This window comes from Coturnix japonica, chromosome 8 (assembly GCF_001577835.2).
Source record: "Coturnix japonica isolate 7356 chromosome 8, Coturnix japonica 2.1, whole genome shotgun sequence".
Lineage (NCBI taxonomy): Eukaryota > Metazoa > Chordata > Aves > Galliformes > Phasianidae > Coturnix > Coturnix japonica.
The window spans coordinates 7,001,295-7,017,901 of record NC_029523.1 but is presented as its reverse complement, the minus strand read 5'-3'; the positions used below and the strand labels follow the sequence as shown (position 1 = coordinate 7,017,901).

General features: G+C 40.9%; 1 protein-coding gene across 1 annotated transcript in view; it reads right to left on the bottom strand.

The window, feature by feature from the left end:
• The window catches only part of DNM3 (dynamin 3), a 156,696-nt gene that overhangs the window by 36,705 nt on the left and 103,384 nt on the right, over nucleotides 1-16,607 (bottom strand). Inside the window, 2 exon segments of the mRNA XM_015869656.2 lie at nucleotides 10,038-10,049; nucleotides 13,578-13,689. Of these exon segments, the coding sequence (XP_015725142.2) occupies nucleotides 10,038-10,049; nucleotides 13,578-13,689 (124 nt within the window).

The following is a 16,607-nucleotide window of genomic DNA, read 5'->3' as shown; positions in this document are numbered from 1 at the left end:
AAGGAGGTAATTAAAAGTGACTCTATACCACTCTCCTGGCAAAAGAAGACTCCACTGCAGCCACTGAAGGAGGGTGGGAAAGGATTCAGGGGTATGTAAGAGAAGGCATGTGTCTCTTCAGCTTCAGTGATTTCCATTATGGAAAAGCAGTGCTTTCCAGCTTTTAACCTTTACGCCCTGAAGTCAAACATCAACTTTTTGTTTTAATTTCAGCGCGTAAAATACAAACTTCGTTTCAGCTAATGTCAACAGCATGCTCTCCCTAAGCTACAAGGAAGGTGTGGAGCTGAAAAAACCCTACAAGGCAAAAAGCTGTAAAGCAGAATGATAGAGAAGCAGTTGTTGCCACCAGCACTTTCACCGGCTGGCTGGACTGGTGATTTTACAGACTAAGGGACTCGGGGTGAAGGGGAAGGCCACAAGGTTCAAATCATGCTGTTGGCTGCATGAACATCCATTAAAAGAAATTAAGAGCAAAGTCAGACCCCAGAAGGAGCAGAAGACACTGTGTTCCAACTCTAGCCAGCTGAAGGAAAGTTTATATAAAAACAACCCCTTGGTCAGTGAGTCATAAGGAAAGAATTTCTAAGCTTTCTTCAGGGAAACCCCAGTAAATAACGTGTCTAAAAACACATGAAGATGGTGTTGTCTGTTCCCTTACGATACTTGGTCCACATGATAAAACCTCTGGCAGCAAAACAACCTACCGAGCACAGATCTCTTCGGGAAACCCAAAAACCAGTAAGAACAGCTGTGGCTCCTTGCAAAATCTGTCTCATATTCTAGCTCTTGTATGAGTTGTCCAATGCAAACTGGGAAGAAACGTGAAAAGAATGCTTTTCCTTACAGCTTTGGAGAGCGCTTCTCCATCGACTGCACACAGTTGTGCTCTCAAGATACATAAATGCCTGGATTTCAGTACATTCTGCATCTTTTATAACTAAGTGCTTTGGACCGAAATATCTTGCTGTACTACGCCCAAAGAAACTGAATGAAAAGCTCTCTGCATGCACAGCCTGTCTGGAATATGTTATCAGACACGTAGCAGGCTTTGCAATAAGTAGTACTCTAGCAAGAGAAAGTCTGGATGGATGGATTTCACTTCCAATGTACAACTTCTTTGGCGATGAGCATTTTTTTTGTATTTTTATTGATATTATTATTAATTACCACAACATTTTGGCAGCGTGTTACATGTTTTTAAGCGTATCTTCCAGCAAAGAGATTTTAAAGTAACTCAATGTAGACTCAGAAAAATAAGAGAGATTTCAATGGTTTCCAAACAAATGATCAGAGCTGAACACTGTGCCGCCTGAATTTGGACTGACTATGAACTACTGTTGGAGATTCCAGGTAGGAACATTAACTTAAGCACATATATTCTGTGTCAAGAAGAGCTCACACTCTGTAGCAAAGCTTCTTAATTGTTGCAGATGCCCAGGACAGACTCATTTTACCTCTCCCTTTAATGAGTTTTTAGCTTATTGAGTGTGAATGTGGACGTTTTGGTTTGCACTGCAAGCTTCCCCTGCCCAACGTAAAATTTCCTTATGGATTTTATTTCAGGTTATGCTGCTCCCATATTTTCAGCTGCTATAGATCCATAGCAGACTCCAGAAGTTTTCCAGGATATAGCCAGAAACTCATCAAGAAAAAAAAAAAATAAGGAAGGTTGGAAGCATTACAGGGTAATTCCCATGGGGCTGTGGAGTTACCATAGTAAAGGAGTGTTTTTACCAAAATGCGCAGAAACAAAAGAGGTAGCTTCACTGATATCTGAATTGTAATTTTCCATGTCAGCAGGAGGTTGAGCTTGGAACTAATAGGGTAATTGTGACCATCTTTCAGGTATCTGTGTCTAACTGTAAGTTCTAGGAGACAGCATAATGCTCTTCTGTGTGAAGAAATCTATGAGGAAATATATTTTTTAAAGGCTATGAAGGATCAGCCTAGAGGCTATCAGTACTGACAAAGCACAAGCTTTGCACAGAGAAAATGCAGATGCAAGATAAAAGGAACTCTTGTAAAAAGGAGCATCTTTTAGTCCCAATAAACCATTCCATAATCCAAAAGGGAAGATTCAACCAGAAAGAACACAGGTGGAAAGGACTTTTTCTCAAAACTCACTAAAGTGATCCCACTTTAAGGTGACACTGAGAAGTGCTGCATCCTTTCATCTCACATGGAGTGGAAAGATGTGTACTTAAGTGCTCCATCATAAATCTGAATTCTGTTGCTTTACTCTCACGGTGCTGGGAGACAATTAACCAGGAACCTTAACAATTACCTGGCACACAGATATCAGCAGCCAAGAGATCCAGACACGGAAGGAATAATCACAGATTACTCTAGACACAGACACCTAGAAATGCATGCAGTTCCCCAGTGAGGTAACATCTGAAAAGATCTAAATTGCAATAAGAAAATGTTGGTACTTGTATGCGTAAAGCAAATTCATTCAGCATATATGAGCAAACACACCAAACGCCTCAGGATGCATAGACACACAAACACACACTCTTGTCTTGAGTAAAATCGTTTCCAACAATTCCCCACAGTTTTTCTTTCTGCCCTTCACTAAACCAGCAAAAGGATGAAGAGCCTTGTACATATCTAGGTTAGTTAATAACAATTACTGGCTTTACATACTTCAACAAGTGACCCAACAAAACCACCTGAGCAAATTTCCAATCTTACTTTAAGCTTCTGGTGATGCATCTGGTTCTCCAGCTAAGGGGATGCTCAGATTAACTGAAATCAAACTAGGATTAATCCATTGTCGCTGATTCTTAAATTCATCACCGTATACACAGATGATGTAGAAATGAGGTATTTTTAAAGGGCCAAAATGAAGATGTCTTGTCAAACCTGCTCCAAACACCAGAAATACTGCCTTCTCAGGCTTGAAGAAGCAACTCCTGTACAAAGAAATTATGCTGCTTCTTTACAGAATTCATTCATAATATAATAATCCTAAAGCCTACATTGCCTGCTGGTCAGACCAGCAACAAACAGGTAGTTTGCTCTGAGACAATCAATTTCCACAGATCTCAATGGCTAGTGACAAAACTCCAACCCAAAATGCAGACTGGTCAAAGTTCAGTAATTACCCACTGATTCCCTCATGTCATTCTTTGACCATAAGCATTACGAGCCAGGAACCATGTTTTTATTTTACGTTTGTAAAATGGGATCTGGGTCCTCAACTGCAGCTTCTAGACAAATAGTATCTATTCACAATATTAACAACAGCTGCTAGAGAGGCATCATGCTGTGACTTACAAAAGAAACTGCACAAATAAGATGGAACTAAATAAGAGAAATGTAATATGGGGCAGAAATCACAGCCCCAGTTGGACAATGCCAGAACTGGTTCTAGGAAAGGAAGATTCTAGCAGAACACTCACCAGACTACAGCAAGCAGCAAAAAATCAACGGTCCACTGGAAACTTACAGAACAAAGCAGAAGACATTCAGTCAGTGCAGACAAAATGCTAACCCTCCAGACACTGATGGGAGTTTTACAATTGACTTCATTGTGCCCACTATTTCACCCATGTTCCAGTCTTTTCACAACCAGTGCTGGTTGCAGTTTGTTTCTGAGCATATGCCTCCACTCACTGGTTTAAGAGGTATAGATATTCTGCACAGCAGTATATAGCAGAGACCACAGAGAAAAACAGTTATGTTTTCAAACTCTTGGAGATGACAAGCATCCGAAAGCAAGGGCCATGATTTCCACCACACCAAGGGCAACACACTGTTGAGGACTGCACACAACGATGCATTTTGCTCTTGGTTAGCTTCCTAAGTTTTAACATCAAAATTAGCAATGAGCCCTGAATCGGAAGCCACTGATCTAGAAGAAAAGTAACCTGACTGACAGGTAAAGGGAAGCATTTTATTTCACATGGGACACTGGTTACTTACTTATGTACAGGGGCATACGTTGACTCATGTACAAATCCAGACAGATAATTTCACATACTTAATCTGAGCTTAGTGGAATATTCAGTGATGTGTCATTTTCTCTTTTAATTACAAATAATTTGATTAGGAGATGTTAGGATTTAAAAAAAAAAAAAAAAGAAAAGAAAGGTAAAGGTGAGCCAATAAAGATTACTTTGGGACCAGGAACAACAGTAAGCAAGGCACCAAAGTGGAAGAGAACCACAAACCAAACACCACAGTGTCCAGAGCCAGTTTCTCCTAGGGGCAAAACAGTTCTTCAGAAGCAGCACAGTTGGAATAGCAAATGTCCTATGAATCCATCTAACGGGGAAAGGCAGAGAACACCCTGGTCAGTGAAAGGCCACAATGGAACTGGGACAGAGGTGATGCAGGAGTGACCACAGAACAGGAACAAATGACATCATGAGTTACATGAGACAAGAATGCAGTTTCGGAACAGGGAGTTTCACACACAAAGCATTGTGTGAAATTCACTCCACCGGACAGTAATTATAACCCTACCTCTATCAAAAGAAAGATGGGATAGGCTGAACAAATCCAGGACAAAACTGTGCATCAGAAAAGACACTGCGTATCTTTGCTTTTGTCCAAAACAGAATGACAGAAAACAGCATTCAGTTTCTCTTGATCGTCTTCTTTTCTCTTACAAATGAGAGAAAAAGAAGGACCTGGCTGTTCACCAGCTGCCCTCCACCCTCCTGTCCAATGACTACATTTCCTGTTAGACTGTAAATGCTATGGAAGTGAGTTCGGTGACATTCTTGGCAGAAAAAAACTCACATTTGTATTTAGACCCAACTACTTTTTTAAAAAGCTGCTGCTACTCAGGAGCAGATTTTTGCACAGGAACTGACTTGGAGAACAACAAAAAAGTAGTTCTGGTCTTGTGATATCTGAGTGCATTTCCCTTTCTGTTCGGTTCTGCACATGGGTGACACAGTGGTGCTGCACTAAAGGGCTATGAAGGCAACGTGACCTTCCAGCCATGGCCATCCTGGGGGCACAGTCACCCAGCCTGGAGTCTCAAAGAACTCTGTAGGTCTGAGTGGTTCAGTGCAGCCCAGAAGCGCCCTGCAATACCAGCCATCAATTAGCACTCATTGACCAGTTCTAGGAAAGGATCTGCAGGAGCTGGCTTTCTTTACTGCCTTCCCCGGGGCAGATCTCACTCTCTTTTCAATAGGAATTCACGTCCAGAACAAGGCCTACACTGGAAATTTCACAGCCAGAAAGTTTTCACCTTTCACTACAGCTTCAATAAAATCCTTCATTAGAGTGGAAGCGGTGCAAAAATGAGCTGCACCATAAAACATGAAGAATTTAAACATATTTTCCATGTGCAGATGCCTTGTGGAAAGCAAAGAGCCCACCACGAAGACAGTGCAAAAATAATAATAATTAAAAATATCTGCTCGTTTCTAAATTTCCTGGAGCTTGCTTAATGTCAGCAGGTTCATTTAATAGCAGAAATGTAAAACCATGACAGCTATTGAACGGCTGACCCCTGACACAGGCAGTTACCAGTTTGCTGGGACTGGTTTTGAATCCTTCAGTTCGCAAGGCTGTGTTTTGTTACAGTCAGTACAACTGATGCAGTGCCCTGGATCTCTTTCTCCCTTCTACATTATTAACTCTCCTGTGCCAACAATTATTTTACTCTTAGAGAACATACAAGTGGGCTGCTCTGTTTTTCAGGGAACAGCCTCCAGGTTTGGTCGAAGTAGTAAATATTTAGAAGGATGAATTTTATGGAAGCGTTTTCACATTCATGAAAGCGTAAGGCAGCACGGAAGGCACTGACAAACAGCCATTTCCTTTTCTCCCTCTGCTTTGGACTGCTGCTGACCCAGCGCATGCACGCACACTCGCTCCGCTCCGTTACACCGTCACTTCATTGCACAACTCAATTCATCTGCTTGAAGCAATGTCTGAAGTACCGTCTATAAAATTATGGCATTTGTCCCACTTTAAAAAATTATTGTAACACTTCTTCATTTGAAAGTTATTTTTAAACCTCCTTGGCCTGGAGCCAATTTTAGTCATAACTGAAGTGGATTCTTCTTTTCCTAGAATTCAGTGCCTTCCTTTCCTAGAATATAGTTGTCTGGGTGTTGTTTTTTCTAAGTTAAAAAAAAAAAAACAACAAAAAAAAACCAGAAAATGCACAGTTTTCATTTCCATCTACACTGCATTCCCTCTGACACTGTTCAGCTTACTGCTGCACAACAAACACAAGCAAGACTTTACTTAGTTTAGCTCAGGACCTTAACTCCAACACCAACCTCAGCAGTCTTGCAGTCCTGGAGCAGAGGCACTGACTCGCAGTTTGAGCCTGGCTGGGAACGTCACCACGGCCTGAGTCAGAGCGTGATGACCAGGTAAGTGCAGACACTTCAGAAACACAGCTGGATTTGGTAAAGAAAGCATCATAGCCCTGTGCAAAGAGGCACATGGCTTCTGGTGTAGCATCTGCATAGAAATTTCAATAGCCAAGTGTGAAATAGATGAACTGAGAGAGCTGTTGTCATACACCTAGGTAGGATGAGTACCTTGACTCCACTCGCCCTAAGTTCCCACTTTCCAAGGCTGTCTCAAGAGGGAGTAGGACATCTGGTCTTCTTAATGAAGTAGCTGATCTGGAATCCGACTTCAGTAAAACTACTCCCACCCGTTTCCCCCTCCCCCTCCCAAAAAAGAGACTTGAAACTAAGCAATTAATATGTCACCAAGAAGTATTTTAAGCAATAACATGCAAACTGACCTGGCAGCAAGATTATTTTCCTTTTCTTTTCAAAGGAAATACTGTTTTTCTCAGGAGAAAATTCAGCTAAATTATACTAAGTGACTTTGTGTTAGGTGAATGCTCATATGCTCAGTGTTATCCACGCTAAGACAATTCCACTAACCAGGATGCAAATGCATTATTTAGACGAGTCAGTTCTATGTGCTTTGTAAAGGGTATAGCAAGCACGGCAACACAAAATAGTTAGGAAAACCTTGCCCACAAAACACAGTTTAATCAGGTCTTCAATTTGCCTTGGTTGAATTTTCACAAGAATGATCTCCGTTTCAAAGTGCTTGATAGTTCAAATTAAGCAGAAGCGATTGGATAATTCAGGGTTCAAGGATGATAAAAAGGGCGAGCTCTTTAATGTAAAGAGAGCTACTTTGGGTTTTTGGGGCTTTTTTTTGTGTGTGTGTATGTTTTATTTTTGCTAGTTTGTCCCATGGGGTTTGGGATGAGAATTTCAGTAGGACATGGCATCTAAGTTAATCTTCTAACCTAACAGTGTTGGGCATGTAATGAAAACTGCCTACATGAGAATGTTGTAGGCTTTGTCGCTGTTGTTATTTTCAAACAGCAGGCTCTGGAGAGTCGGTGTTTTATGCTTTTGTTTTTAAACAAGGGTGATGAAAATGCACAGGGGAGGAAGCAAATTCACAGAAATGGATTAAGACACTGACTCAGTGTCTTCAGCATCTGGACCAAAGCTACAAGCAGCTTCCCAGTGCTCTGTACAGCTTGGCACAACGCTCTACTCATCCTGCCTCTGCACAGGACTGCAGAGCAGAGCTCCATTTTAACTTTAGGAAGACATGGCTTGCCAACATGTGCTTGCTGAATGAGGTAGGTCTCCATTACCTCATTCTGAACGACCCCTTTTACAGATCTTATCCAACAAAGTGTTTGAAGATATATTTATTTTTAACCACGTGAGAAATCTCACCTACAGTAATGATTGTGCAACAATAAAAAGTAAAAATAAAAATGATTAGTAGTCCACTGATGACCATAAACCCTGTTCTTTTTCCTCCCCCTGCTTTTTCTTAAGACCTCATTACTCCAATGTTTATTTTTACTTTGCAAATTTAAGAGGCAAAGCTAAGGGCAGTACCCATTCAGGTTGTGCGGGTGGTTACGGAATCTTTCCACATGATATGAGACAGTGTGAAAGCCCTAGCAGGTAATAATAATAGGAGTTTTAAAGCCTTGCTAGGTAACCAAGTAAATGCATACCAGGACAGTAAGGAAGGATTCTGCAGCTTTGAAAACCACCATGATCCACAGTCTGCAGGTCCTCTCTTCTCCCAGCCCCACCTCAGATTATCTTTCCACCTCTCAGGTGTACCCATGTCCCATACAGCTAGGTACAGAAATCTCAAAGATGTCTGTAGGCTTTGAGCCACTGCAAGCAGCTGCAGGTTAGTTCTGCCTGCCTAACTGGGATTCATAACCTCACAGAGACACAGAATCATATAATGGCTTGGGCCAGATGGGACCTTTAAGATCATCGAGTCCCAGCCCCCCTGAGCATGAGCAACTCATGTGAAAGAAGGGAGGGGATGCAGATGAGGATACAGTGATCCCCACAAGGATCTGTGTTCCAAGATTAAGATGAGCGTGGCTGTCATGGAGATTTGTTTTGGAATTACCTTCTGGCTGGCATCCCATGGCCAGAGGTGGAATATCTGTGAACGTACAGCAAAAATCACCCATTGCTCATGGCAGAAGGAGAGCTAACAGATCCAACAAGCCTCAGATCTCACAGGTTTCTCCTATACATGCTTAAATCTATCCTATCTTTTGCTAGCAATTTAACTCAACGTCAGACACTACTACTGGTCCTCCCTCCCTGGAAGTGCCCCACAGCTCAGGTCACTGGAGAACAGCGCTTGTCCACATGCATCCTGACCCCTGTTTCTGGTAGCCCCGAGAGATCTCTGGTGCCCCATCTCACTTGACAGAGCATCCACAGTCTAACTCCTCTCATCAGGAGATCAGCTCCGTATCCAACATAGCAGCAAAGCCTTAAGTCAGCATATCGTAAAGCAACATTATAAACATTACCTTGATATTTCAGTGTACACAGTTAACATTTACATTTCACACCACCTCCTGCATAAAGTCCCTCTCTCTATGCCACCAATTCTTAACCCTTCACCACCCGACAGGCAAGCCAATAAAATACAACAGTTTGTGTGCTTCTGAGCCCAGTTAATATGGAGACAGTTGCAGACAAAAAGTGATACAAATAACAAAATTAAAAGCAGACAAACTTTCAGATCTTCAGACCATTTTAAGTGCACCCGGGTCTTTCCCAAATAGCCCAGAAATGCTAGAAGCTCACACTGAGATGCTACAAGCAATATTTCAGGGGACAGTTTCACCATTTGCTATGAAGCATCCTATGATGCTCCAGATACATCCTCCTAAGGGTTAATGTCAAAACGGGAAAGAAAAAAAAAAATGCAAAAGCTGTGTAAATTCTTTCTGTAGCATGACAAACTCCCTTTGCATCGTGTTCCAAAGTGTGAGATGTGAAATTTCCATTCTTAAGCTTAGTAAAAATGGCAGAAAAAGTACACACCATGGGAACTACTTGATTATGAGTTTATCAGATCAACATCAGAAGAACTATCTTTTCATGTGCTGCTCAGTTTCAGAAAACCTACCATGCATATTTCGGTTCTCTCTCTCCACACCCCACACCCTTCTGCTGCTGTCCAGCTGGAACCCATCAAGGGTCTAGAAGCCAAGTCAAATGTTGACCCCACCCTCCTCCATCCATTTTAAGGCACCTTCAAAGCCACTACACTGATCTAGTTCAGCTTAGCCAACAACGCCAGCAAATCTGTTATTTAAGACTTTAGTGCCGGGTTTTTATAACTGCCCATTAATACAAGCTTTGATGTATGGTCAAAAAATCCAGCTGTAATGAGTTTCATCAGACTGTAGCAACCTTTCCTCAGAAGGTCTTTATTGCTATACCTTCATAATCTTCGGTCCCAATACTGTTTTATAGTATCATTCCCACTGAACTGCCTTAAAAACAACACTTGGCATCACTTAACATATCGCCTTCCACAAAATTAAAATACAAAGATCTGTTCATAGCTTCATAGAATACATTTTTGCACCTACATTTCTTATTAGTAAGAAGCTAGCAGTTTCCTCTTAGGAGTATGCAGGCAACAACTGTGTGAAACAAAAGATAAAGTGATTCTTATGACAAAACTCTTTAGACAGGATACAGAAGGATTTTGTAAAAGGACAAAGAACTTACTTTGTTGTTCCCCTATGCAAGATGCAGCAGAGAGGAAAGAGGAAAAAAAGAAATATTAGATACATATATTTTACATACATTCAGCCTGACTTGTACAGTTCTGGAAGAAGCTCAAACCAAATGAACTGACTCAAAGTACCGAATCCTTTAGTCAGGCAGCTTCCAAGGGAGCACAGGACATTCACAAAGGACTTGAAATGGTCAGCAAAGCTGCAAATTCACACTGCTTTTCAAAATTTGCTCTCTACACAAACGCCCAGGTTCCACTTTTGCTTCCTCCTGTGTAAATTAGGAGCAGCTCTGGGGAAGTTGGTGGACACTAAAACAAGGGCCAGGGAAACGAGGCTCAGAATGATCTAGGGATGGGACCAAAGCCAGAGGGATTTTCGTGCATTGGTAATACTGAGCTTCCAGTACGCACAGGAACCACTAAATATGTCTGCATACCCTTTCATGACAGCCACTCCCTGAAACATGCCAATGAATGGAAAGTTTCACGATCCAATGCTTTTAAAAAGCAAATATTGTACATTTAGATTAGTAATGAAAGTAAGGAGGAGATGGCAGTAGGGGAGAGGGGAAAAGGAATGGATGGTGACAGCCAGGTAAAGTGCGCTGAACAACTTGTGATGAACATCTGTGCTTTCTTTTCTTTTTTCTTTTCTTTTAAATTGCGAGTTTTGCCATGAGCTGGCATGAACAGTGTACATTATACAGAGGGAAGTTGGCCAAAATAAACTCCAGCCCAGAGTTGAGAAATACAGTCTGGAGAGGTTAGTCACAAAGTTGTAGCCATTTCTTAGAAAAGGAGGTTTGGATGCCTCAATACAGAAACCCAGCAGTAAAGTCAGCTGGTAAATGGATATCCTGTTTCAAAGTGAATTGGCCACAGTGTGATTTATATCAAGCAAGCTGCCTTGCATATGGGTTGGAAAACTAAAAACACTGATTCATTGCTATCCGGGTGGCTGTCAAAGCTCATGTCCTGACAAATGCAAACCTCTGGAGAGAGAGGTGACCTGGAAAAGTGCAAAAGAATTCAGGAGCTCAAAGAAAAACTTTGAAGGCTGGTTAAAGATAGTTAACAAGTGAATGAATACGTGAATATACATCTGCACACACAGAGGGACGGGAAACACAGGCAAAAGGAAGCAAGAAAATGGAGGAATTGGGTGTTAGATGGTGTTTAATTTTCAATATTATAATGAGTTTTGTTTAGACACAAAAATAAAATAACAACCTTAGACTTTACTTAGGATATTAAACTAGTACTAGAGTCTTCATTGCAGCAGTGCTAAGTACCAAGCCCAATAACCACTGCCATCATTCAATTTTAAGTAGCACTACTAGAAAAACAACAGAAAAACAAATATTCTTAGTTGAGAGATTTGCTCCTGGTGAGAACCTGAAACAAATCTCTTTAATTCAGTGACAAATTCCTACTTTTCCTTTCACTGCAGAAAGAACCCAACTAGGGGCCAATGCGCTGGGCTTTATATCAGCATTCCCGTATGCGAACAGCAGAGCTGTAAATGAAAGCACACAGCTTAACTTCAGATTCCAGGCGGTGCACACTGCTCTGGCAGTTACAGAAAGCAGGCCAGCCTCACCACTGCAGCACTCCAGGTTTACAGCACTATTAATCTATTTTTCATTTCCAAGCAGCAGTTTTTTTTACTTCTGGTGCCAAAATCTTGGATATTCAAAGTTACCAGCTGCAGCTTTTGCATGAAAAAGAACAAGAAGGTCATCCTGTGAAGGGGCTGGGGTACCTCTTTGCGTTTTTAACTCTGGGACTGCAAAGCTGTGAGGAAGGACTGAAGCAAACACAACTTGCTGCCATTTCCTAACAGCATTTCTTGCATGAAAATGGGGTCTCTGAAGCTTTGAAGAAAAGACTGGTGGGCATCTCTAAAACTATTTTATGTTACCAAGCAAAGGTGCAGAACTGAGGAGTGTGCATATGATTTTAATGAAAGTTCTGTCGAAGTTCCCCAGTGTACGTGGGTGTTGAAGCTTTTGCTTTACAAAATTCAGAACTTTAACAACAGACTTTCATTACACATTTGAACCTACAGTCATGCACGAGGAAAAAAGGATAAGGGTAGCATGAAGGAAAAACAAAGGGGCAGAACATAAGTTTAGAAATCCAGCTAGCGTGCCCTCTTTATCAATAAAGCATCAGATATACGAATATGGCAAATGTGACAAAGAACACAAGATTCAGTTGGCTGGTTTGACACCACAACCTGAGAAAGAAATCAAAATAATGCAGTATTTTGAATGTAGTGTTTTAATAGATAACCTCTTGTAACTAATCCTTGCAAAATGACTTCTGGTGGTCTTAGATAAGAGCTAATCTACAGGGACGGGCATCCTACCAAAAAGTCATTCAGAATAAAATAGAGTGTCAGATATTTGGTAGGTTTCCTGCTTAACTTGTGTCTGATCTGCTTAAAAAAACCCAACACTGTTATCATAATCACTGGTCGTTTCTACAATAACTAGAGAAGCCCATAGTTGAACTACTCTGACTTAGCTTTTGTTGGTAGCCTTGATACTCTTTCTATAGAGTACAATGAGTATTGCCTGTGTGCGTAAATAGCTGCAGGAAGAGATGCAGAGAGAACCCCGATACTGACTGAATCCCATGGGAGTTGTGGCACTTTTGAGAAAAAGCTGTGGTTTCTGTAGGTTTGCCATGGCTAATAAAGGCCTTTTAAAATCAAAACCTTAACTGTAAAATGGAGTAGCCAGAACTCGAATGGTCTTTAAGCAGCCTCACTGCTCAGGAACAAGGTTTTGTTCTGGTTCTGATGTTACCGTCCACACTGCCACGGCCTCAGCTATGCAGGCAACTGAAGGAGCTGGACTTCAGGGACCGAGCCAACTCCCTCATTCCAGACTTATGTAAATGAGAAAACACTAAATGACCAAGTCCAAAAAGTACAAAATGGGAGTTGGGCATATTCCATTTCCCAATGTGTTCCTTTTATTGTCTCTTCTGTTTCATTTAGAGGCTCTTTCTTTTTTTTTTTTTTTTTTTTTTTTCCTTTTGGCTGCTTCCTGTTCAATTTTTTTTCACATGATTACATGATTAGCACAGTAAAACTGTCTTTGGAAAGGCTTAGCACGTGTTCCATACACAAAAACATGAAAACATGCAATGATTCAGTAAAATAAATATACGTAATTGCCTGGAATGTTTCTGTCAGTTCTGTAACACAGAGCTTGCAGGAATAAGCTCCTTTCTTTAGAAGATGCTCAGAGAAGCAGTGAAGCTCAGAAATCCTCACTTTGCTAAACGTTCTTCCTAAACTGTTCCAATGAATAACATTTTGGAACTTCTTTTTATTATTATTTTTAATTGATGCTTGATGCACAGATTAACCATCAATTATTTCGTTATGAATATTCAATGATTACCACATCAGAAGCCAATGAAAAGTCTACAGTTTCGCGAGGTATCTGCAGACGTTGTGTTCTCCCAAATGCCACAATTGTTTTTCTGACTCAAACAGAGCAGCTACTGAAACTTACTGAGGATTTATCAGGATAGACACCAGCTCGCAGCAGGGATGCCTTCCAGCTATCCACCTCCTCTTGGGAGTCACAGGCTAGTTCAAGGAAACGGTAATCCTTGTAAACATTCCTAGAACAAAGAGCAACACACTGTAAAACCAGAATTTTACTACTTTGCATCACGTGCACAGCATTTTAAATGAAAAATCCTTTGGGAACTGAAAGAACTTGGTAATTGTTTTGGACAATAGCATTTATGAGACAGGTGCTTGTCTAATAATTACATGGAGTACTTAAAAATATCTTACAACGCTACATCCCAGCTCTGGAAATAACAATGATCTGAAAGCACCGTGAAACTGCTTCAAATCCATTTTCCAGATATATTTTTTTCCCGAAATGGGGCACATTTAGGAAAAGTGAAACTGTTTTGATACAGAGGAGAAACGTAAGACATTTCAACATGTATATTTTGAATCTGATTGCTGCTGTAACCAATACATATCAGAATAACTAAGGATGCAGCTTTTTCCCATTTTAGGTCCTTCTGATGGATCCTTTTGACTTCAGACACCGTCAGTAAAATGCGAAAAAATACAGTGACAATTAGAGCTTTTTAGGAATTCCTCCAACGTCTTCCATAGTTGTAAGAGAACCAAGATGTGCTTAAATAATACCTGCTGCAGGTAATTAATGTAACTAGATAAATACAAGCATTATGAATAGGGAATCACATAATGGAAGAAAAGAGAAAGAAGGAAAAATACATAATATTAGGAAGGTGGTACTTGTAAATTCTCCAGTAAATAGAACAGATTTTCCCCTTACGGTTTAGCCATTAGTTTCTGAATTCATAGTCTATATACAGACCAGATTGCTATAAATTTGTCAGCCAACAGCCTTTTTAGGAAAGGCCACAAGCTTCGCTGACAAAGGTTATGAAACCACATTTTGCCAGATCTTAAAAGCTGCACAGGAATCGATCTTCCATTGCAACCAGACTGTTTTCTTTCCTTAGCAAGCTATAGAGAGGGGGGAGCGAAGGGCACCACGAAGGACTCAGAGATTATTTAAGCTTCAAAGCGAGCGGTGACAAGGGGTTCTCATAGCTCCATTATGCAACTAAAGATGTCCTTCCTGCCACATATTTTGAGGGGAAAAAAAGAGTGAACACCCTATAGAGCTTGGGGATTATTATCATCACTGCCTGGACAGATTTCTGTAACATGCAGGGGCTGGTGGGATTTCATCTTCACGTTTCTGGAATACACCTGAAGATGTACTGCTAACTCAGACCAGAGACAGCCTCAGGCACCTCTCAGTGCCAGGCAGGGCAGGATGCCTGCAGTCTCCCTCCTAGGGGAACCAGACAGAGCACGAAGAGGCACTAACGTGTCACATCCCACAGCTCAGGCACATCCACTGGCAGAAGGAATGACTGAAAGCTCCACGTATCTTTTGCTGACTAGAAATCAGAAGTTAAACCATTTACTTCTTTGGCTCCAAATGCACTTACTCTGCCTTAATGCAAAGGATGGCCTGGACAACCTCTTCAGATGCTGTTAGACACCTGAATCTGTGGAACTGAGTCAACATTTACAGAGTAAAAGACTGAAGGAAAACGAATAAACAAACAAAAAAAGAGCAATATGAAATCACTAAAGAAGAAGTGCCTTAATTGATTGTTTTTAGAAACCAAGATAAGTTTTTTGGCTGAGATAACTAAGCAGCTCTAACTCTGAAGGGAAGGGAAGCCGAAATGGTAACAGGGTAGCCTCAGAAAAGATGACTAAAAATAACAATAGAGCACATAAAGACTAAAATATAGCGAGATAGGGAAGTTCCAAAAATACTTATCTGCGAGAGCAAAACAACATGACACCAGCTTGTGAAAACATTTCTTCTGGATTGTTATGATATATATTAAACTTCTTGGCATTCTGTGACTTACTACACTAAGCATAGCTGTGTGAGAGGGAATTTTAGCTGACCGCTTTGAACAGCTGGGAGCTGGTAGTCCAGCACTCCTGTCATCATATGAAGACCCTTCCTAGGCTTAGGGGCACCTGATGAGCAAGCTGCTGGATGTCTCTGGCCTCCTGAGGCCTCTCACTGAGCGCTCCATGACCACTAAAGAGGAACACAGGTTTCTGCTCCCCTTAGCACAGGTAAATGGACACGTGACACCCAAACCAGCCTCCCTGCCATTAGCCTTCTTTGCCTGTTTTAATTCCAGAAAGGCTGACAGGCACAGAAGCATTTCAAAGGAAAAAAAATTAAAAAGCCAAAGCAACTCCTGAAGAGAGTTTGTCCTTTTACTAGCAGAATCTTACCAAAAAGACCCATACCATTAACATGTTTTACTCATTAGGAATCCACTGGCATCTCATAGAGAGCTGTAAAAACATTCTTGAAAACCATTCAAATTTTCTGTTTTGTTCTCTCTTCCACTTTTAAAAACTGCTGAAGATAATGGCGCAGAAACAGTTACTACTCAATCCTTACCTACTTACTCCATATGGAATACAATGAGATCATGCTCTTACTGTCATCTCCATAGCAGATAAATACTTTAAAGAGTGATATAATACAGGATACCAAGAAGCAAAAATGAACTCTAAAAAATACAAGTCTTGTTGTTATTCAGGCAACTTTAAGGGCCTGTAGAAACAGATACAATACAATAAATGGAATATGCCTAGCAGTAAAATTTGCACGCCACATTTCCCTTGGATATTTAACATTGTTTAAGTTTGAGCATGCAAACAAGGGAGCTGTGTGCAAAGCTACATGCATGTACCACATCTAACCATACTACTTCCTTCTGCAGAGTTCATAACTAAATATCCTGAGTAGTACTTGAAAAATAGATCCCAAGAGGGAAAAATATAAGATTACAATTTATTATCTGCAGGTTTTGTCACACTCTAAATACATATACCTCCAGATATACATTCCAGAAAAATCAAAGCAGAACTGCCCATGGTGATGAACAACCAATTGGACTAAAGGTGCCCAAACCAAATGCAGTGTTCCAAGTAAGGCCAC